This window comes from Myxocyprinus asiaticus, chromosome 24 (genome assembly GCF_019703515.2).
Source record: "Myxocyprinus asiaticus isolate MX2 ecotype Aquarium Trade chromosome 24, UBuf_Myxa_2, whole genome shotgun sequence".
NCBI classification, from domain to species: Eukaryota; Metazoa; Chordata; class Actinopteri; order Cypriniformes; family Catostomidae; genus Myxocyprinus; species Myxocyprinus asiaticus.
In genome coordinates, this window is record NC_059367.1 from 4,204,510 (window position 1) to 4,229,339 (window position 24,830).

Genomic DNA, 24,830 nt, shown 5'->3' on the forward strand with positions numbered 1-24,830 from the left:
GTACTTCTTACTAGTAAAAATGTAAAATTTTATATAAATAATTACATTGTTACTAGTGCAAATGTCCATTTCTGATATCAACAATTGAATTACAACAAGTAAAAATGGTAAATTCTGATATCTGTAAATACATTTTTACATGCTATATTCAGTTTTTCAGATATTTGGAAATGGATTATCATTAAATAAAGTTGTAATTCAGTGGTGGATATCAGAAATGGACATTTATACTTGTAACAATGTAATTTGTTATTAAAAAAATTATTATGAAGTACATTACTGATATGTGTAACTTGAATCACTATCAAGAAATTAATTAGTGCTAAATTTTTATATCATCAATTGAATTACGACTAGTAAAAATGCATGTTTTTGATATCCATAAGTTAATTTTTACATGTTAAATTCCATATTTAAGATATTGCAAAAGGCTTTCTTATTTATATACCTGAAACTAACATTGCCACCAGTAAAAACCAAAATACAGATCTCATAAAGTAGAATTTTTACTAGTTGTAATTCAATTATTGATCTCAAAAATGGACATTTGCACTAGTAACAATGTAATTTTTTATATAAAAACTAAGTACATTGCTGATACGTGTATTTTAAATTTTAACTAGCAAGAAATTCATTATAGATATCTGTAATTGTTTTTTGAACAGGAGTGAACGACAGCTCATTGTGAAATTCTAGTGAAAACGCAGTTACAGATATCAAAAAACATTTTTACTAGTTGAAATCAAATTTTTTTATATTAAGAATGATTTTTTTCCACGAGTAATAACGTCCGTTTTTTTATCGTTATAATTTTTTTTTTCCGATTAATACTTTTTATTGATTCCAACAAATTAAACAGAAAAACAAAAAATATTTATGTACAGAATCAGCTTTTAACCCCCATTATTCCCTTTCCCCCTCCCAATCCCCAACCCGACCCCCAATAAACATCTCTGTGGTCAAAGCTAAAGTGCACTCAAAGAAACAAACAAACAAAAAACAATTATATATATATATATATATACACACACACAGTACTGAGCAAAACTTTTTGGCACTTGTGAAAAATGTTGCATCCTATCCTATCATTATAATTAATGTTTTTAGTAGTGCAAACCAAATTACTGATATCAAGAATGAGCATTTTTACTAATAAAAATGTAATTGTGGATATCTATAATTCATATCCTGCACATGATTAAATGTTGAAATGGCTTGTGATAGTCATACAGGTTTGGAACAAAATGAGGATGAGTAAACGATGACAGAATCTTCATTTTGGGGTGAACTGTCTCTTTAAGGGAGTTCTTATAGTTCATCTAATTATCAACATTGTGTCAGAGGCTTCCTCTTAAATTCTATAGGAGAAATAAAAGTAGACACAAATGAGACAGTTGTTGGCATACTATAAGAGTAAAGAGATATAAAACAAATGTAGATTGCATAGCCTAAATAATCTGGTCTTGGAAGAAATGTTTGAGTTCATATACAGATCTTTTGACTGCAGACTTTAGTGTCTTGGCAAATCTGAGAACAGTTTGGGACATCATTGAGATCTCTTCTGAAACTCTACAGGAGACACATGTGAGATTACTGAGGTCTTTTTCTCAGGAGAAACATCTGAGAAGCAGGAGACTTCAGAAAAATATAACTGCAGAAACAATTGAGATGTTAAAGAGATCTCACTTCTGATTTATCTTTCGTATGGGGACATTGATTGGCAGTGGAGACTGAACCCTACCGGCTGTGGAATGTCTGAGAGTGATTCCGGAATGTTCTTAATGAAAAATGGAATGTGTGCAGGTTGAAAGTAAATCGGACTGGACGTGGGTTTAACCTCCTGCAGAGTCACCAGCTTGCGGAGACAGGCACGGTTATGAGACGGTCTTATGCTGCTTTAGATGTCTGCTCTCTGTCCCTTCTTTTCTTCTTCAGCAGAGTTCAGAGGTCTCTAGTTTTTCATTATAACAAAAGCAACAACATTCCCTTAATTTAAGAGAGCATAGAAGCAAGACGTGTGCTTTAGTGTGCACGCTCAAAGCGGAAACTTCTCTGTTGGACAGAGATTTAATTGGCTGCCCTGCAGGATTCTGCATGAATGTTTGACTGTCCTTTCTTATTTGTTTAAAGGGATAGTTCACCCAAAAGTGAAAATTCTCTCATCATTTACTCACTCTCATGCCATCCCAGATGTGACTTTCTTTCATCTGCAGAACACGAAAGAAGATTTTTAGAAGAATATCTCAACTCTGTAGGTTCATACAATGCCAGTGAATGGTGACCAAAACTTTGAAGCTCTAAAAAGAACATAAAGGCAGCATAAAAGTAATCCACAGATTAACTGTGAGACGTTTTCATTAGTCTCTTGCTTTCCAGATGTTTCTTCTGAGAAAAAGACTCCAATAATCCCACGTGTCGTCTCTAGAGTTTCAAAAGAGATCTCAATTATGTCTCAAACTGTGATCAGATTTGCCAAGACACCAACATCTGCAAGTCAATAATTGTCTCATTTGTGTCTTTATTTATTTAGGAAAAACAAAAGTTAACAAAAGTGCAAGTGAAAAGCACGCTTGAGATGAAAAATCAGACAAGTGATTTAGAAGAAAATAATAATATAACTTGAGAAATTTACATAATTAATTCTGATTCAAAGTAATGTCCAGCATCATCCAATCACTGCCAACCATGTTAAAATAAAATGATACATTATAAATTCTGAATCTATGTACTGATTATCATTGTCACATGTCTGTCAAACATGTTGAGTGATCCAAACATCATCTGCAGCCTGAAACTGAACTTTTGACTGAAAGCTATAGTATGCTTCCTTGCTCCCTAATTAGGGAACGACTTAACCTCCAGTGTGCTGTCTGTCTGCACTGGTCTCAGAACAGTTTGAAATGCATCTTATTTTCATCTTTACTCCTAATAAAGCCTCTGAAAGCAACATTTTTCAGCTTTGGATGAACCCATTTATTCTCAATGTGGAAATGCACAGTAAATATAGGATATTTTAAGGAAAATGAGCCTATAGTCCACGTATGTGGTCATTGTGTTTAGCAGCGTGCTGTTTCGTGATAAATCGATGAAATGTTTTAAATGGCATATCAGATGAAAATAAAGACTACTCTTTTGACTCAAACAGGTTTCAATGTAAAAACTTAATGAGGCTTCTTACCAGATGTAGATTTGTTGGCATTTCTCCCAAAGACAAACTCAGCTGAGATCAGCGCCATGTTGTTTTGTCACATGACTTGTAATGTTAACCCATTAATGACAGCCTAGAGTCTCCTGAACTGAGATCAGTTGGTTTAAATTAATTTTAATTATGCAAAGCCTATAGCGAAGCCAAAACGTAATGTCCACACATTTGGACACGGGATCTCAGGAGGTCAAACACAACACAGAAATTGACGTGTGCTGGAAATGACACTGTGGTGGGAATTTTCATGAATTTCAGAAAGATAAATGACACAAATGTCATAAATCTCCTGTGATGCATGTACACAGGTTGGACATTGTTAATAGACAAATAAAAAAATAACTGTGATTTTTTTACTTTCTTGAAGTTCACAGTGCTAAAAGTGCCCGAAGTTGAAGAAACATCCATAGGCTATATATATGTAACTTTGTATTTTATGCTATAAAGAAGCAGATATTTTTTTACATGAACTTTTTTATCTATTATGAGGTCAGCGATTATAAACCCACTCTGCTAATACAATCTGTGATTCACATGAGACGAAGCAAAAGCCTTGCTGTTTCTGATTTTCCTGCTCAACTTTGAAACTCTGCAAAACCTATGCTTTTAAGAACTTTCTGGAGTCTGATTGCATGAAGCCCACCCTGAAAAACTGATGAACACACACACACACACACACACTCATGCAGGCAGCTCAGTGTGATACTGCCATGCAGAGATGACTTCTATTGTTCCTGGTTATCCAGAGCAGTTAATCCTCACGGGATCAAACCATTCAAGAACAGTGAGCAAGAAAACAAGTGCGCAGCTACATGCCAGGACATGAAAGTACTCAGCTATCGGCTTTTACATCACTACAAGTCACTGTTATAAACATAATAACAGATGTGTCTTGCATACAATTATGTTTTTCTTTCAAACATACACTAGTGTTGTCTTAAATCAAAACAGAGATGTATTCCCACAGGATACTAGTTAATTAGAGCATAGATGTGCACCTAACCAGTGCATCATTACATTCCAGAAAAGCAGCTTAGTGGAAAGAACAGCAAACCCAGCGTTATTAGTAAAGAGAGTCTGGCCGGACAGGGGCTGAGAAAGACAATGGATAAGTTCGGAATGGAACACTAATGTACTGCAGAGTATGTAGGGGAGATGGGGGTAAGCTGTGCCACTTTTTACTGAAGGTTTAGTTAATGGCACTGGGACAGTCGTTTCCACATTTGTGGAAAAGCCCTCTTCCCTAATGACTGGGTGGATGTGTTTATGTATTTTAGGTTATTATCAAAGCCTGAGTCAACTGCTTATCTTCTTTTTGCTGTTTACTTTTTCTCACGTTCTCAAATGTATCCCTTAGTGTAGTTCTGAATACAGTTTTCTGTGCACAATGACTGAAATGGATATTTTGACTTTAATATGCTGCACCTAAAGTTTTGCTGACAAGGCCATTGTACAATTCTGCTCAATTTAACACTTAAACGGCTAGTTCACCCAAAAATGAAAATTCTCATAATTTACTCACCCTCATGCCATCCCAGTATGACTTACTTTCTTCTGCTGAACACAAAGCTTTTTAGAAGATTATCTCAGCTCTGTTGGTCCATACAATGCAAGTGAATGGTGGCCAGAACTTTGAAGCTTAAAAAAGCACATAAATGCAGCATAAAAGTAATCCATAAAACTAATGTGGTTTAATCCATGTCTTCTACAGCAATTCCAATCAGTTTTGGGTGGGAACAGAACAAAATATAACACATTTTTCAGTTTATATATTGCCATTGTAGTCTCTAGGCATGATCAGAGTGCTAGACGGCCAAGGAGACAGCAGATGTCAAGATTTATAGAGAAAAAGGAGATACATTTTGGTCTGTTGTCACCCAAAACTGATTAGATTGCTTCAGAAGATATGAATTAAACCACTGGAGCCTTATGCTGCATTTATGTGCTTTTTGGAGCTTCAAAGTGTTGGACCTAATCCACTTGCATTGCATGAACCTACAGAACTGCACTTATCCCCCTCCTCAGCGGATTAGCCCGATTGGGGGCTGGGCGTGCGTAGTCAAGGCCCAGCCCCACCCTCCTCCTCATCACAGTACTCTACATATATATTATTAGTAATATGTATAACCCAAAAACTTCAAAGTAATTAACTTAATTGAAAGTCAGTAACTAGTCTTGTAATCAGATTACTTTTTTATACTAAAAAGTAATTACAGTAATTCATTACTTCGCAATTAGAATACACCCAACACCGGTCATGACAAAGTTATAATGTAGGATATAGCTATACATTACAGATAAGGTTAATAAACTGCTTTCATGTTTAAGTCTTGTGGCTTAACTTTTTACAGTGAGTATAACACTGTAACCATAATTTTTGCGTGTTATATACATATATATATATATATATATATTTTTTTTTTTTTTTTTTTGCAGTATTGTCACATATGCTATCGATTGTGCTTAACCTGTACTGAATTCAGACCATTCCTTTAAGACGATGTTCTTTAATGATAAATTTAAGCAATAGTTGTAAGCATTTCCTTTAGTTTTTAAATTGATATGGACAGTTATAAACACACCAATAAGAACTTTGCGCAGGTTCCCTTGATTAAAAGTACAGTTAATGAAGATAAGAAAAACATTGTTGAATTGCTAATTAAAAAATGTGACAAGTATTCAAAAGATCATAAAAAGCATTTATTTAAATACACACACATACATACTAAATTACACAACACAAAAACACTAGAAAACACTGATATCAGGCCTGTACAGATACAAACAGTTCAGTTTAGTTCCAGAATGTCTGGCACCACATGACCAAAACATCAACTGATCCCGGAGGAACATGTTTGATGTTGATGTCTTCAGGAAGTGCTGTAGGCGGCATAAAAGACGAACTTCTGTGGAGGCATTTGGCACCAAACTGCCTGAGAACACGGCAAACCTCACGTTTACATAAGGGGTGTCAAATTCCATGCATGGAGAAACAGTGTGTGCATGAAGTATTTAAGAGGTCTCAAACCAGTTGAGGAGAAATCCTACACACACACACACACACACACACAGTTCATGTCCAGAATTTGTGTGGGTAATTTGACGATCATTACAAGCATGCACTGGGGCTTTACGATAGCAGGGTGATGAGCGCATCCAGAAACTTGCCCCGATCCTCCATCTTTAGCTCAATTACTGCAGAGAGACAGAGAGAGAGACGCTTTAAATGCAGCACATCTTCACTTGACCTATATTGAATATGTCGACTGAGGTACACGCATGTGTGTGCGTGCGCGTGTGTTTTGGGGTCTGGCAGAGCTGAAGATATTCGACACCAAACTGATAAAATTCATGGGAAAACTGCCACAGATCCTGAAATAAATGAGTATATGAAGAGCGATGTGTGTTTGTGTCAGTTAGACAGGAGTGTTGTGTAAGTGTGCATGTTGAACAAATGCTAACTGTGTTAATACTGCACTATTAATAGAACACTAAAACGCTCCATTTGTTAAAACAAATTATTCAGTAACAAAAGACTTTATGGCTCTCTAGAATACGGTCTGATATTTTCAGAATATCTGTGATATCTGTAAGTGATTTAATAATATAATCTCAAATCAATATTTTACGTTCATTTTTTCATTTGGCAAGCAGTCGTGTAATAAGCTGGATAATGAGCAGTCAGACGGTCATTTTGACAAAATAAACACCAACAAATTGACGGCGCAATCCGGAGCTGTAATTCAGCTAGAAAGTCTGCTGTTGTCTTCTCACATAACTTAAATTTCAAAGTCAGTTCAATATTTAACTTCACATTCATTTATTTATTTTGCAAGTGGTCATGTAATAAGTGAGATAATGAGCATTGTGTTATTTTCGCAATATAAAACAAAACTCAATGACGCAAACCGGAGGTGGAATTCAGACATTTCTGGAGACTCCACGGCCTCTTCTCACATAATAACGTGATTTCAACGTCAATCAATGTTTTTAAGTCTATCGGTTTATTTATTTGGTAAGTAGCCATGTAATAAGCTGGATAATGTACAGTCAGAAAGTCTTTAGCGCAAAATAAACCCCTTTTAGGGTGGTCAGGACCCAAACGTGGAGATTATCCCTTACTTATATACAACAAACCATTTGTATGCAGTGCTTCAATGAATAAGACAGGGAGGACTGCAAACAGGAAATGAGCTTTATCTTGCCAAAACTTTGGTGTATCGTCACAAACAAATCTCCCAGTACTCCTATGAAGTTTGAACAAACATTTCGCCAAAATTGGCTCAGATCATCTTTAATCCAGTCACCGAAAGCGCTGTACTTTTGTTGTTCAATTCCATTCTCTAAAATAAAAAATACAGATTCTGTAGTAATGAACAAATAAAACTGATTAAAAACCATCTTTGACCAATTAGATCATCTAAAAAAAAAAAAGAAAAAAATACGTTCCCTTTGACCCAGAAACATTGAGTTATATGCACTATAGTAAGCTTTCAAGTCAGATTATAGTTTAATATAATTGTTTTGATTCAGACTAATTTGCTAATGAATCATTCAGCGTGATTTGTGAACCATTTAGACTTTCTGCATCTTTAAAAGTTCTGCATCTTTTCATTGCGTTGAGAACTGACACTGAATTTGTCTCGTTCCGTCTAACGTGTGTCCAGAGTTGAGATCCAAGCAATCCTTTTGTCATTGACAGGGTTTGTACAGAAGCTTCAAAGTTAAATTCAAGGACTTTAAGCACATTTTTATTTGTTTTCAAGGACTGTGCTCGAGATGTCATTAAAACTAATTCTTTATTTGTTCATTTTAAATAAAAGTATTTAATTCATATTGTTAATTTTTTTAATAAAGCACCACTTATTACAAGTACAACAATGTGCATCTTTAACTACATATTCTCTCAGTAACAATTCTTGGTTCATTCATGATGAAATTGATGTGCAATTGTAGTGTACTCCCAAAAGTGCATAACTGTGTCCGTAAGCAGTAGTCCATATGACTCATGTGCTGTGTTTCATGTTTTTTAAAGTCACACAACAGATTTATGTGAGGAACTGACCCAAACTGCAAATGGGTCATTCTCAAAAATCTTTGACTTTCCAATTTACAAAATATAGAAATTATCCGCTCAGTACAGTTTGTCTATAAACGCTGATGTAAACATTTTATAACATTTTGACATTATTTTTATTCATAAAGGAAAACTTGACTGTTGTTCTTTCTTTTATTTAATTTTGTTTCATGAATAAAGCAACACTAAGATAACACTAATGAGGGTTAAATGGGTTACAACACCACATTTCGAGGGTTCATTGGGGTACACACCAAATATTTGTGTGTGAAAATATTAGTTAAAATGTGAATAACTTTTTAACATGCTGCAAAAAATCACTACATGCATATTTAAGCACACTCTGAACTTTGACCTTAATTATTGTCTACAACTTTTTGTATTTGAAAATGTAAAACATAAAAAAAAAAAAAACACCATTGCCATGAAATCAAGTGACAAACATTCTTTTTAAATTATTAATAATAATTCTGTTTAGCTTTTTTGCACACTTGTTCGGCCTTGCACTAATTAACAATTTCAAATATATTTTCTTAATTTGCAAAACAGAGTCAATCCATTTCATATCATTAAAGGTTAGGTTATAGAATGATACCTTTTAATTATTTATTTTTTTTCCTCGCTATTTGAAAGCTTATCCATACTAAAAAATTCAAGGGACATGTTTGTCAACATATTTTGATATTGACCCAAATGTTGTCAGAAATAACCAGTTTTGTGAGACAAATCTTTCTTTACACAATTGGGCGCTAGACGGCTCACAAAACTGAGTCCTCCATTGACCTCCATCTGCATTCAGATCTCAGAACATTTTACATCTCATTTCGTTTTTTCACTCTGGAGAGTAAATTGTAATTAAAACTGATAGTTGCAAGGATTCATACTCGTTAAATCCTCCACAGCAGTATCTAGAAAATATATTTTTTTTAAATCCTCCAGTAACACTTGACTGTGATTGGTCCATTCTGAACAGCGCTGCCAAAAGTAACAGGTGTCACGTGACAGCGCCATCTATACGCTGCTCGCTTCAGCAGTGGTCTAGTGGTCTGTCATCGTGTTTTTACGAAAATAAATACATTTCATTTATTAAATTATTTAAGCAATGCATTTTAAGATTTTCTATAATTCAAGAACTTAAGCACCTCTTGGTAAAAATGGCTATTTAAGGGTTTTCCAGGACTTCAATTTGAAAAAGCCAAATTCAAGTACTTCAAGCACCTTGTACGAACCCTGCACTGAATAATGTCTCATTTAATACCCTTCTGATCTTTTCACTCAGTTGTTAACCAAAAACAAACAAACAAAAAAGTTAATTCTAATTACGAATAGCCAAATGAGGTACAGAAGCCACTCAAGTGCTCTTATTAATATAAGCTCATTAACAGAACTACCGGTTCTCTTAAAGAGATAGTACCGATTTTTAGCATGACTTCTACAAATAGTTGTAAATAATTAAATTATGCATTAAACCAAAAAAGTAACAAAATATTAAATATGCTATATCTATCATATTTATTGAAGGAATACATGGATTTGTAGATTTTCTAAAAGCTAAAATAGGACCAAAATTAAGAAAAACAAAAATATAATTTGTAAAATTAATATTTTCTTAGAAGTACCTAGCTAGAAGGTCCCCTGTATAATGAACAGCATTAGCTGTGAATGTGGGCATCATATCTGAAATATACCCATATGAATCAATATCTAATTGAAATCAGAATCAATACCCAACCCTAATCAAAACTCTTGACATGCTCACAAACCACTGGTCGAAACAGCAGACAGATTTCACTAAAGCTCTGGGTTGTTCTGCCCCCTTGTGGTTCATATAGGTGCTGATTGTGACATCACAGCCCATGACTGTGAAAGATGTTACTTACTTGATGTGTCAAAATGATCATGCAGAGTTCTGGAGCTGGTGCTCTCAGCAGCCTTTTCAAAAGCCCTGCCAAAGAAACTAGAGGAAGAAAATACTTACATTTAGTGTATTGTAATAAACGCTGAAACTTCAGAGAACAAAAGTAGAAGGGGTACTTGTACCATCTCTGTATCAAAACATTCCACAAACTCACTTTTTCTTGTCGGAAGTGTCTGACTCTGGTGGAATTCCCAGGACGATCACAGTTCCCTTTTCCACATCGAGAGGTGCGGCCATTATCAACGGCAAGATTTTACAACGCTTATTTCTTGTCTGACACAGAAAAACATACATGTGAGAACTGGCATGTCACACCTGTACAGGTGCTGACCTCCACATTCCTTTTGTGACCTGGCAGATTTATCCATCCCAGTTCATCACAAACTCCAATACTGTTTTTTCAGTGTTGAGCATTAAGCATCTAAACCATCCGGTCAAACTAAAGATCATAAAACACAGAATCTACTGACTGCATCACAGAACCTTGACATAAAGCTTGAGAGGCACGCAAGAGCATTTTTCATTATACTTACAGAGCAGACGAAAGCTTTGAGCAGATATTTGCAAAGCAGAGTCAGTGCCAGAGGTTTGGAGAACAGCTTCACGTCTGGTGTTCCCTACAGACAGAAGAACATTCTCTGTTTACATTACAACAGTAAGCGAGACATAAAACACTTAAACTCACTTAAAAAGCATTTTTGGGCTGCTGCCTGCAATTGTTCACAATTCACTTTAAAAGTTCACTTTATGCAAAAAACTGGTCTCATTTTTAGAAAACCCTAAATAAAATAAAATAAAAACACTCCAATTATTCATAAATAATCATGTGTTTACAATCTTATGATGAACAGAAAATGTAAAAAATTGTCGTCCTAACTTAAGCATGTAATTCTGTTTCTATTCACCCCGTCTCTCTGCAAAAAGTCTTTTTATTTCACTAGATGGCAGCAAGTACTATAAAAAAAGAATCCATCAGAATATGCAGATCTGAAATGTAGGAGGCGCTCTGTCACATTTTAGCCCTTGCAGATGTGTTGGTCCATAGCCTTTCAGTCTAACGCAGGGTTCACACATCCTCCGTCAGTGGGGCGTGAGCGGTGCTTTCTTGTTTTGCCGCCCATATTAACAGATGACACCTTTTATACCGCAAGCGTGAGTCGCGAGGTGAAGCGTCCCAGAAGCGGCTGTGAGCGGATAGTTGAGCCTATTTTTGCCACACGGCTCACGCTGAGCTCAGCGGCTCTGGGTGCAACACTAAAATAATCAGGATATTATTGTAAAGACAAAAGCAAATCAAAATCATCCAAACCGAACCTATAGTACACTACAATTGATATGTCTACCTGCACGTAAACTGAATAAAATAACTTGATAAAGTAAAGAATTAATAAACTGCCGGACCTTTTGCTATTCTGTGTATATAGGTGTACACAACATTAACCAATCACAACCAAGTGTGCTGATAAAGATGCAGTGCACCCGACTGCCCGCTGTTGTCCTTGAAGCAGCAATAACCTCAGCTTATTATGACCTTAAAGAAAAAATTAGGCGCAGGACCCCATAGATAATTTTATGCGCAGAGGCACTGCTGTTTCTCGCGGAAGAGACGCGGCCAATGTGCACGTCCAACGCGACCGCCTCGCTCACGGAGGATGAGTGAACCCGGCGTAATTTTCAGTTCATGCACCACCCCCATAGTTTCATCAAATATCTCGGCCTCTGAGTGGACTAGAAGCTCAATCTAGGTATCATTACAAAGTGGAGATCCTCCCCCGCATTTTATCATCAACAGTAGGCAACATTTTTTCAATGATTTGTTTAGCATGCTTTTCCTGCCATATTTTGTTCTGGACATCTACGATATAACATTGGATTATTCAGCCGAGCTAGTTTACAGACAATTAAAAAAATGGCCCATTTAGTACAACACTACCTAAGGTAAAAGCAGATATAAAGTTTGTGGCTACTTGGGGCTTACAGCATCAGTGATCGGTGCATAATAGAGACATTTGTATATTATGTCTTAAGAGAACAATTTGTGATTCTTTTGAAAATCTTTCTAACTTTGTTATTAGGGCAACAAAATCAACTGCACAGTTACATTCCTAAGAATGAGAGCTTTCATTTGATATATGAATTATCTATTTAAGTTCTATGTGAAATAGTTTTATATTCGTATTAATATTTCTAACCACATTTCCTCTAGGTGGCGCTTATTTGCGACACGGATGTTTTCAGGGCTTATTTTGTTTTTTATGTAACAAATGCAAAAGTGATGATGTTCTATGAAAAGTTCAGATTTTAAGCTTTCAAATTATACCTGATAGGCCTGACTTATGTAACCGGGGACTTTAACGTTTTAAGCATAAACTTACTTTGCAATATAGAGCCAGCGGTTCCATAAAGTTTCAACGCTGGATTCTATATAATGTTAAATTAAGATATTCGATTACAAACCTCCATTAAATGACAGTAAAGGAAAGGGCCCTGTGACAATATGAGGTTTGTGCAAATGCAGCTCGCCACCGTCTGCTGAATGGCCTTTAGTTTCTTCTTCGCCAGATCGATACCTAAATGCAACCGCTCCAGATTACTCCTGCAGAACAAAGGATGAGAACAGTAATTAATTAAAAAGCTCTTAATAAATAAATAAAGTTAGAAGGACAGCATTAACAAGCAGAGAAAGAATTTCTATCATAAGCAAAATGGACATTATAACAGAAATGTACACAAATGAATCAGATTCGAATTCAAGCTTGTGAATCGGAATCGAATCAAATTGGGATCAATAAACTACAAATCCATTTAAACTTTTCTTTGAAATGCAAGAAAGTTGGTCCAGAGACAGCACGGCAAACATCAGTCTCTCTAGACTCTGGGTTCCCACACTTTTCAAACAATTAATTTCCATGACTTTTGGATAAGAATGTTTCAGACCGATTCACTAATGATTTGTAAACAGCTGATTCAACGACTGATTCACTGAAAAGAATCAATTCAATAGACTGACTCGCTCACACATGGGACAACACTATAATTGCAGAGCAAAAATGCATATTCACTATAGAATTTGATTCATTTCCACAACCAAATTCCCTGACATTTCCAGATTTGCCATGATCATGGATACTCTGTAGATTCATTGTCATACCGGGACAGACAGTCCAGAGCTTTGATGAAGTTGTCTGTTGGCGTTTCGTCCTTCTCCACGTTCTCCAGGAGGGCGGCAGCGGCGTGAACTACATCACTGGCCAGAAATTTGTTCTTAAAGCCAAAGTGTACGCCGAACGTCTGAACACGAATATCTTTCATACTGAGGAAGAAAAATGTAAAATAAATGATTAAACAGAAGTTAAAACCACTAATGAATGTTTTCTTACTGACTACTATGTAATAGAAATATTCATTTGACTCTGTCTCTCACCCAAATTTATTGGCCGATTCCTCGATGACTTCACGCAGGTTCTCTTTGATCGACATATCCATGGAGTTAAACTTCTGACGCACCTGCTTGAGTGGGAGACTAAAGAGAAAAAAGATAATTAAACGGATTGTTTGGCTCTAAACTAGGATTGAATGAGTCCTGTATTAAACAGCTCATATGCAAACACCTGGGACCACGCAAACCATTAAAATAATACAAACAGCTACAGAAATTAAGTTTATTACTTGTAAGAATTGATTATTCTGATTATTAGTAGAAATTCAGATTCTTAGTCCAAAAGCCCCTTAACCATGGTAAAATAACATCAGCAATATGATAGAAAACAATGTTAAATAAACAGATTTATTTTGACTAATAAGCCACTCTTTTGCAGAGTTAATATAGTTTATCTATAGTCTCACTATAGGCTGAATATGTTTGCCAACAGTAATACTTGAACCAATGCTTTAGTGCACATTAATTCAAAACTTAAGAGTATTAAAAGGAAATACCCACTCACCCCATGTCTGCCAGGAACTCCTGCAGTTTCTTCTGTCCATTCATAGACCAGATTTTAAAGCTGCAGGAAGTGTAGCAGGAGTTACGGATGCTCTCATACAGAGACCAGTGCTGATACAACACCAAACGCAGACTGATGCACAGGGTCAAGGGTCATAACACAACTCGATATACACATCAACTCTTTGTAAGGCATATTCAGAACTGCATACTACCTATTATTATTTATACAGGAAATAGTATGAAAAATGTTTACAGTGTACAGAAATGTTCAAAATGACATACTACTTATTGCATACTATTAATTAAATGGTTAGTATGCCATTTTGAACACTAAGCATCCTGGATACTATTTTCTTTTTTAAAATGGCATGCTTACAGTGCAGAGTGGAAATGTTCAGAGTGGCATACTACTTTCTTATTTAAAAAGGGCATGTTAACAGTGTACAGAATGCAAATGTTCAGAGCGGTATACTACTTTTTGCATACTGTTTTCTTATTTAAAAAGGGCATGTTAAGTGTACAGAATGCAAATGTTCAGAGTGGCTTGCATACTATTTTCTTATTTAAAAAGGGCACGTTAACAGTGTACAGAATGCAAATGTTCAGAGTGGCATGCATACTATTTTCTTATTTAAAAAGGGCATGTTAACAGTGTACAGAATGCAAATGTTCAGAGTGGCATGCATACTATTTTCTTATTTAAAAAGGGCATGTTAACAGTGTACAGAATGCAAATGTTCAGAGTGGCATACTACTTTTTGCATACTGTTTTCTTATTAAAAAGGGCACATTAACAGTGTACAGAATGCAAATGTTCAGAGTGGCATGCATACTATTTTCTTATTTAAAAAGGGCATGTTAACAGTGTACAGAATGCAAATGTTCAGAGTGGCATGCATACTATTTTCTTATTTAAAAAGGGCACGTTAACAGTGTACAGAATGCAAATGTTCAGAGTGGCATGCATACTATTTTCTTATTTAAAAAGGGCACGTTAACAGTGTACAGAATGCAAATGTTCAGAGCGGCATACTACTTTTTGCATACCGTTTTCTTATTAAAAAGGGCACGTTAACAGTGTACAGAATGCAAATGTTCAAAATGGCATACTACTTATTGCATACTATTAATTAAATGGTTAGTATGCCATTTTGAACACTGTAAGCATCCTGGATACCATTTTCTTTTTTAAAATGGCATGCTTACAGTGCAGAGTGGAAATGTTCAGAATGGCATACTACTTTTTGCATACTATATTCTTATTAAAAAGGGCACGTTAACAGTGTACAGAATGCAAATGTTTAGAAAGGCATACTACTTTTTGCATACTATTTTCTTATTAAAAAGGGCATGTTAAGTGTACAGAATGCAAATGTTCAGAGTGGCTTGCATACTATTTTCTTATTTAAAAAGGGCACGTTAACAGTGTACAGAATGCAAATGTTCAGAGCGGCATACTACTTTTTGCATACTGTTTTCTTATTAAAAAGGGCACATTAACAGTGTACAGAATGCAAATATTCAGAGTGGCATGCATACTATTTTCTTATTTAAAAAGGGCATGTTAACAGTGTACAGAATGCAAATGTTCAGAGTGGCATGCATACTATTTTCTTATTTAAAAAGGGCATGTTAACAGTGTACAGAATGCAAATGTTCAGAGTGGCATACTACTTTTTGCATTCTGTTTTCTTATTAAAAAGGGCACATTAACAGTGTACAGAATGCAAATGTTCAGAGTGGCATGCATACTATTTTCTTATTTAAAAAGGGCATGTTAACAGTGTACAGAATGCAAATGTTCAGAGTGGCATGCATACTATTTTCTTATTTAAAAAGGGCATGTTAACAGTGTACAGAATGCAAATGTTCAGAGTGGCATGCATACTATTTTCTTATTTAAAAAGGGCACGTTAACAGTGTACAGAATGCAAATGTTCAGAGCGGCATACTACTTTTTGCATACTGTTTTCTTATTTAAAAAGGGCATGTTAACAGTGTACAGAATGCAAATGTTCAGAGTGGCATGCATACTATTTTCTTATTTAAAAAGGGCATGTTAACAGTGTACAGAATGCAAATGTTCAGAGTGGCATGCATACTATTTTCTTATTTAAAAAGGGCACATTAACAGTGTACAGAATGCAAATATTCAGAGTGGCATACTACTTTTTGCATACTATTTTCTTATTTAAAAAGGGCATGTTAACAGTGTACAGAATGCAAATGTTCAGAGCGGCATACTACTTTTTGCATACTGTTTTCTTATTAAAAAGGGCACGTTAACAGTGTACAGAATGCAAATGTTCAGAGTGGCATGCATACTATTTTCTTATTTAAAAAGGGCATGTTAACAGTGTACAGAATGCAAATGTTCAGAGCGGCATACTACTTTTTGCATACCGTTTTCTTATTAAAAAGGGCACATTAACAGTGTACAGAATGCAAATATTCAGAGTGGCATGCATACTATTTTCTTATTTAAAAGGGCATGTTAACAGTGTACAGAATGCAAATGTTCAGAGTGGCATGCATACTATTTTCTTATTTAAAAAGGGCACATTAACAGTGTACAGAATGCAAATATTCAGAGTGGCATACTACTTTTTGCATACTATTTTCTTATTTAAAAAGGGCATGTTAACAGTGTACAGAATGCAAATGTTCAGAGTGGCATGCATACTATTTTCTTATTTAAAAAGGGCACATTAACAGTGTACAGAATGCAAATATTCAGAGTGGCATACTACTTTTTGCATACTATTTTCTTATTTAAAAAGGGCACGTTAACAGTGTACAGAATGCAAATGTTCAGAGCGGCATGCATACTATTTTCTTATTTAAAAAGGGCACGTTAACAGTGTACAGAATGCAAATGTTCAGAGCGGCATACTACTTTTTGCATACCGTTTTCTTATTTAAAAAGGGCACGTTAACAGTGTACAGAATGCAAATGTTCAAAATGGCATACTACTTATTGCATACTATTAATTAAATGGTTAGTATGCCATTTTGAACACTGTAAGCATCCTGGATACCATTTTCTTTTTTAAAATGGCATGCTTACAGTGCAGAGTGGAAATGTTCAGAATGGCATACTACTTTTTGCATACTATATTCTTATTAAAAAGGGCACGTTAACAGTGTACAGAATGCAAATGTTTAGAAAGGCATACTACTTTTTGCATACTATTTTCTTATTTAAAAAGGGCATGTTAACAGTGTACAGAATGCAAATGTTCAGAGTGGCATACTACTTTTTGCATACTGTTTTCTTATTAAAAAGGGCACATTAACAGTGTACAGAATGCAAATGTTCAGAGTGGCATGCATACTATTTTCTTATTTAAAAAGGGCATGTTAACAGTGTACAGAATGCAAATGTTCAGAGTGGCTTGCATACTATTTTCTTATTTAAAAAGGGCACGTTAACAGTGTACAGAATGCAAATGTTCAGAGCGGCATACTACTTTTTGCATACCGTTTTCTTATTTAAAAAGGGCACGTTAACAGTGTACAGAATGCAAATGTTCAAAATGGCATACTACTTATTGCATACTATTAATTAAATGGTTAGTATGCCATTTTGAACACTAAGCATCCTGGATACCATTTTCTTTTTTAAAATGGCATGCTTACAGTGCAGAGTGGAAATGTTTAGAAAGGCATACTACTTTTTTGCATACTATTTTCTTATTTAAAAAGGGCACGTTAACAGTGTACAGAATGCAAATGTTCAGAGTGGCATGCATACTATTTTCTTATTAAAAAGGGCACGTTAACAGTGTACAGAATGCAAATGTTCAGAGTGGCATACTACTTTTTGCATACTGTTTTCTTATTAAAAAGGGCACGTTAACAGTGTACAGAATGCAAATGTTCAGAGCGGCATACTACCTACTACTAATTTTTTTTAAATAGTAAGGAATACATTAGTGACCTTTTTGTTTTTTTCCTAGAACGTGCATGATACAACCAGGGCACTCTGCATACTATTTCATATTATAAATTGACCTTCTATTTTCAGTGTGATGAATGAACAATTGTAATATCATCCATGATTTTAATCTTCTACATAATGACTATTTAATTTGACTCCCAAAAGTTTTTTTTTTTTTTAAATACACATAATTGTATTGAAAAAGCAAAATAATTATTTCAACAATAAAAACAATACTATTGAGATGATAACTGGACACCCCTCACTGCAATGTAATGAGGTGAAGGGACACCGTGGCATACTTCCATTTGAAACATTAAATGGTTCATACTATAAACATTTTCACGTACTACTAAGCAACGATGCAGTGTCCAGAATGCAAGTACTGCCTTTTGAACACACTCACACAGAAAATCAACATGATGCTGTTCAGGATACTCGTATTCAAATGAGATCCTCATGCAGTCGATGGAGAGCGAATTCTCTTCATCCTCATTTCTATGGTTGTGTCGGGACACGTGACGTTGCAGAGTAGCGATGTCCGTCACATATTTCATGCTGTATGACACAGACAGACATGCAGTTTACTTTGAAATGTATTGGTTTAAACATCATTGAAAAATATGAGATGTTCTGAATAAATTGTCGGGAATATCTGCTAAGAGTGGGATTCTTACTGTGGAATTTTGTCGTGAACCCACTGATCAGTCAGTCCAATAACGCTCCACCTGTCAAAGTTTTTAGATGTGCAGAAAGCAAATCATCAACTATTCATGCAGTCTAATAAGAGAGACAGATTGTATATATTAATTTTACTTTTCACTGGTCTAAGAAGCACCCATAACACAGCAATTACAGTTCTCAAATTAACTTTTTCGCACCAAAATTCCACGAAAATATAAACTTTGATAGTGAGTGCAAAACGCATCGGCTTCACTTTAAACGATCTTGTAATGGTCATAGCGGGTTCATACACACAGTTTTTAATTTATTGAGGATTCCAATATAGCTGCTGAGGGAGAGACAGAAAATTTGGTCTCTTCTTACTGCTGTTATACAGCGCTCACTATTTTTGCCTTCTTCTGAAAAGCTGTGAAAGCGTAATAGTTGATTATTTTGCTTTTGGAGCAGATGGGTAAGCAAATATTATATTTGCTGTGGTCTCCCATTCACCGCCATTCAGGTTTACTCTGCTATGCGTTTACTTCCGCTCTCCAAACACAGATATGTAAAAAGGGTCCGTTGATCATCGCAATCGCAATTATTTGTTTGACAATTACTCGCCAGCCAAATTTCATAACCGTGACAGCCCTATAAAAGGTGTATATTTGTATCCTTTTCAAACAAACTCTAATATTTAAAAGATTTTTTCCATTAGGGATGAATGAAAAGCCTTTTGATTTCATATAGTCTATAAGGTAGACCGATATATCGGTTTTACCGATTAATCATGCCGATAGCTGCCTTTTTGAAACTACTATCTACAAAAATCAATGGTGATAGTTGCCAATAGTTTTTATTCCTTCTGCACCTGTTCATTTTGGACTCTTGCAGCCTCTATGATTGTGTCCGTCATAGTAAGGAAAGACTACGAGAATTTTTACAATCTATTTTAAAAACTACCGGCCGATTAATTGGTTGTCTGCCTTTTCCACCACCTTAGTTATCAGTATTGGCAAAATCCACGATAAGTCGACCTTTAATGTTCTTTAATATCCATATTATCATAGAATTATCCTCACCACAGCATGTCTTTGGTGTCTTTAGACATTACCCAGGCCAGCTCAAACATCACCATTGCTGCCTATTGATCACAGAATAAACACAGAGTCCCATCAACAAACTCTGAAGAAAACGTATCTTATTTGCTATATAATCAGTAACAGTATTACCAAGTAAATGACATCACTTATTTAGAAGGTGCACTTAACTAGACTTTAGACTTCAGTCATATCAGTGGTCTTAAAAAACAAAACTGTTCTATTCTAAAATACTTCCTTGAGATGTTAAGATCACATGATATTATAGTAACCCCCCTATTATAAGAGTACTATCTTAGCCAGCAAGATATAAAAATGTGTGTACTTCTTTAGCATTAAAGTGAGCCAAATATTTAAAATAAGACAAATAACTGTAACATAAGACTACACATTTTTTCAAAGATTCTATTTTATAGAAATTGTTACTTACGGAGGTTCCATGGAACTCAAATTGCTCATAGTCAAACAGAATCTCTCTCCTGCAAACACAAGCAAACTTGAATGTTTTTACAATACACTGACAATCTTAACATGGAATGAGCATTTCGACATTCGTTAAATAATGACCTGCGAGCTTCCCATTCACGTCGAGCCCGTTGCCGCTCTATTCTCCTTTCCAATGCACCCTGAAACAAGAACCGCAGACATTAAAGCGGCCAAATAGGTTTGCTGTTTGTTTAAGAATCTAGCTCGACGAAGCAATATTGGGTCAACCAATAGCATTAGTTTAGGGCGTGACTATCTGTTAAACCACTGGCAGACAGGGCGTGGGTGGAGACATGCCTCGTCATAACGCCTCCGTTTCCCAGAAGGCTCTGTGCTGCCATCGCTCTCATTCCCAGAATCATTTCCGTCACCTTCTTCCTCATCATCACGGAAGATGTCATCGTAGGATGGAACGCCAAGATCATCATCTTGCTTTATCAGGAGCTTAATCTGTCAACGTAATGTGATGCAAATGTATGTTACAGTTCAAGAGATCATTCAGAATATTTGGTAAAATGCTGATGTATGCTTGTACCTGAGTGTCATTGTAGACATTGACAACATCAACAGGTCTATGCGTATCACAGATGAAGAACACAGAGTCTTCCTCAGGCTGAAGGGTCTCCAGCAGGTCCACATTTGCCCCACAGTTTATCAAAACAAAATACTGGTACTAGAAACAGAAAGGAACCAGGACAAACACACATTTAATACAAGAAACGGTCTACAGTATATAGTTGATATATAGCATTTCCTGGCTTCTTAGGCACATTTAAACACACCCAGTAATGCTGTCAAGGTAGGCAGTTAACTAGGTTTTGAAACAGAGACATAAAACTGGCATACAAAAACCCATCTTTACCATTCAAAGCAACTGTACAGACAATGTAAATTGTTTAAAAGTACCTGCTCTTTGTGCTCCATAAATGCAGTCCCCAAATCCTGCCATCCCATGACAGGAACCAGTGTGTACTGGACTTGATCACAGTGAAACAGAGCCTGAACATAATGGACATAGAAATAAACACTAAACTGTAGATAACTGTATGTCATGATCATTTATATGCATGCTTTAGGCTATATGTACATCAAATATTTATTTATATATTAATTTACCATTTTTACTAATGTTCTTCCACAATCTGCAGTTTTGCGTATTTCATGTCATTGTCGTCTTTGTTCAATGTTGCCGTTTTTGTCATTTATGACCAATAAAATATCTCAGTATGCATCTATAGATTACTAACCTGCAGCACTTTACATGCACAGAGGCCATCAATGTCAGGGGACACCAGCAAAGCCACTCTCTAAAGATATAAAAACAAGAAAAAAAAGAGCAAAAATATAAAGTCAGTTCATTAATAAGTGTGTAGTATGAATTAGAGTGTGCTATTCCCAATTTCAACAGCAAAACTGTTGTTCAAACGTAGAAAATGTATCCTCATATCCATTACAAATTAGCATATATTATATGACATATACCATTAAAACACTAGTATTTAACGACATGAGGCCTATTAGCAGTGTTGGGTGTACTCAAATCAAATCACTTTTATTGTCACACAGCCATATACACAAGTGCAATGGTGTGTGAAATTCTTGGGTGCAGTTTCGATCAACATAGCAGTCGTGACAGTGATGAGACATATACCAATTTACAATAACATCAAATTAACACAGCACAATTTAAAGTCTAATATACACATAATTACACACAACACAATATTCAAATAATAACATACACTGTACAATATACAATACACAATATAGATACACATTCAATAAAATAAAAAAAAGGTATATACAGTATATATATATATAGAATGTACAGTATTGTACTGTATTGACATTCAGGCTGTCGGTTGATAGTCAGTTGTTAAGAGAGAATATAATATAATAATAATATAATTTATGACAGTCCGGTGTGAGATATAAGAGTAAGGGTAATAAAGTGCAGTGCTGATGTATTTTGATCGTGGGAGATCAAGAGTTCAGAAGTCTGATTGCTTGGGGGAAGAAGCTATCATGGAGTCGGCTGGTGCGGGTTCTGATGCTGCGATACCGCCTGCCTGATGGTAGCAGTGAGAACAGCCCATGGCTCGGGTGGCTGGAGTCTCTGATGATCCTCCGAGCTTTTTTCACACACCGCCTTGTATATATTTCCTGGAGGGAGGGAGGGAAGCTCACCTCCGATGATGTGTCTGGCAGTTCGCACCACCCTTTGCAGTGCTTTGCGGTTGTGGGCGGTGCTATTGCCGTACCAGGCGGAGATGCAGCCAGTCAGGATGCTCTCTACGGTGCAGGTGTAGAACTGTGTGAGGATGTGGCGGTTCATTCCAAACTTCCTCAGCCATCTCAGGAAGAAGAGGCGCTGATGAGCCTTCTTCACAACGACTTCAGTGTGGATGGACCATGTGAGTTCCTCAGTGATGTGGACACCCAGGAACTTGAAGCTGCTGACTCTCTCCACTGGTGCTCCATTGATGGTGATGGGACTGTGTTCTCTGTCTTTTCTTCTGAAGTCCACCACAAGCTCCTTTGTCTTACTGACGTTGAGGGAGAGGTTGTGCTCCTGACACCAGTGTGTCAGAGTGCGCACCTCCTCTCTATAGGCTGTTTCATCATTGTCAGTGATCAGACCTACCACCGTCGTGTCATCAGCAAACTTAATGATGGCATTGGAGCTATGTGTTGCCACATAGTCATGTGTGTACAAGGAATACAGGAGTGGGCTGAACACAGCCCTGCAGGGCTCCAGTGTTGAGGGTCAGTGATGAGGCGATGTTGCTGCCTATTCTAACCACCTGGCATCTGCTTGACAGGAAGTCCAGGATCCAGCTGCACAGCGAGCTGTTTAAGCCCAGAGCCCTAGAGTTTCTCATCTAGCTTGGAGGGCACTATGGTGTTGAATGCTGAGCTGTAGTCTACAAACAGCATTCTCACATAAGTGTTCTTTTTTTCCAGGTGGGAGAGAGCAGTGTGTATTGTAGATGCAATGGCATCATCAGTGGAGTGGTTGTTGCGGTAAGCAAACTGCAATGGGTCAAGAGAGAGAGGCAGCACAGAGCAGATGTAATCTCTGATTAGTCTCTCAAAGCATTTGCTGATGATGGGGGTCAGAGCAACAGGATGCCAGTCATTTAAGCAAGTTATTTTGGATTGCTTTGGAACAGGCACAATGGTGGATGTTTTAAAGCATGTGGGGACTACAGACAAAGAGAGGGAAAGGTTGAAAATGTCCGTGAAAACACCAGCCAGCTGGTTCGCGCATGCTCTGATGACGCGGCCCGGAATGCCGTCAAATCAGTCGCACCGAATGCATTACTAAGTAATTAATTACTGTAATTAAATTACTTTTTCATTGAAAAAGTAAGGGATTACTCTTAATTTCTCAGTAATTTAATTAGTTACTTCTGATGTAATTGTTAAATACTCTATAGGCTTTATATAAATCAATAGTGAATTTAAAATCGGAATTTTACATCTAATGTTAAAATATATGTTGTTTTCTAATTTAACGCTGCCCCCTTAAATTCTTTGGCCAGTTCATGAATAATTTATTTGATTTTATATGATTTATTTGAAAGAATTAAAAGAACAATTTCATTTCTATCCTTGTATTTTTCATCTGGTCAATGTTGATAAGGGTTTTAGAAAGTAATTAGTAATGTAATTACTTTTCAGACAGAGTAATTAGCACAATAATCTAATTACACTGTAGAAGATGTAATTAATAGTTAGTAATTCATGACTTTTTTAGAGTAACTTACCCAACAATGATTCTCATATACATTATAAATTAGCATATATTATATGACATATACTAATAAAAACACTAGTATTTAACGATATATGGCCTATTAGTAGTACTTTTATATAGTAGTAGCTACATATAATTAATATTATTTAGGCTTAAATTGTTCAAGCAACCAAACACGAGCAAAAGTGTGTTTTACTCACCTGATTAACGACAACATCATAAAAATCCTTTCGAATATCGGTCACAAACATGTTAAAATGCAAGTTTATAAACTTAAAACATATAAAACTATTACTTAGCCGAGTGTTCGCGTTTTAAAATCCCTTGCCCTTGTTGTTTTCAACTCAGAATTTCCGTGTTTGATTTGTGGCGCCAAATTTGCTCATTGAATATTTAGTACGGACTTGCTGAAATAACCAATAGAATCACGATTAAGAGTGACAGATGGACAAATTGTCCAATGGTATTCGACCAGAGGCTGATCTTCGGTCCAATCGGATACGTTGCAAAGCGCATGGGCGAGTTAAAACTCGGTACAAATTTAGAGAATAAAGAACACGGGTATTCTCATATTATTTTTTAATTTATATATAAATATGATACATTTACTTTAAAGTTCATGATAAAATCATATAACACATTTTATACAACATCCAAATGCACCCGAGCAGTGAGGCTGGACCCAAGCTCGAACTAGAGATGTGATTGGCTAAAGCACTCTCAGTCGGAGCTGTTGATTGG

At 36.0% G+C, this 24,830-nt stretch overlaps 1 protein-coding gene across 1 annotated transcript; it reads right to left on the minus strand.

Annotated features, from left to right (window-relative positions):
• Positions 1 to 5,888: 5,888 nt before the first annotated feature.
• LOC127415312 (cell division control protein 45 homolog) lies at positions 5,889 to 24,439 on the minus strand. The gene is made up of 18 exons (XM_051654021.1): positions 24,290 to 24,439; positions 21,577 to 21,636; positions 21,236 to 21,328; positions 20,865 to 21,002; positions 20,627 to 20,779; positions 20,411 to 20,469; positions 20,274 to 20,322; positions 19,826 to 19,887; positions 18,761 to 18,811; positions 18,522 to 18,641; positions 14,142 to 14,273; positions 13,622 to 13,720; positions 13,349 to 13,510; positions 12,655 to 12,793; positions 10,731 to 10,814; positions 10,352 to 10,470; positions 10,160 to 10,236; positions 5,889 to 6,397 (listed from the first exon to the last, which is right to left on the minus strand). Exons 1-18 carry the CDS (start codon positions 24,338 to 24,340, stop codon positions 6,333 to 6,335), a joined length of 1,713 nt encoding a protein of 570 aa, XP_051509981.1. The 5' UTR covers positions 24,341 to 24,439; the 3' UTR covers positions 5,889 to 6,332.
• Positions 24,440 to 24,830: the final 391 nt, after the last annotated feature.

Bases quoted from the DNA above. Each gene is read 5' to 3' on its own strand.
- LOC127415312 (XM_051654021.1), bottom strand. From the start codon at position 24,340: ATGTTTGTGACCGATATTCGAAAGGATTTTTATGATGTTGTCGTTAAT. The intron at 21,329-21,576 runs GTTAGTAATCTA...CATTATGTTCAG, and splicing joins GTGCATGTAAAGTGCTGCAG to GCTCTGTTTCACTGTGATCA. The intron at 18,812-19,825 runs GTGAGGATAATT...AAACTTTGACAG, and splicing joins GACACCAAAGACATGCTGTG to GTGGAGCGTTATTGGACTGA.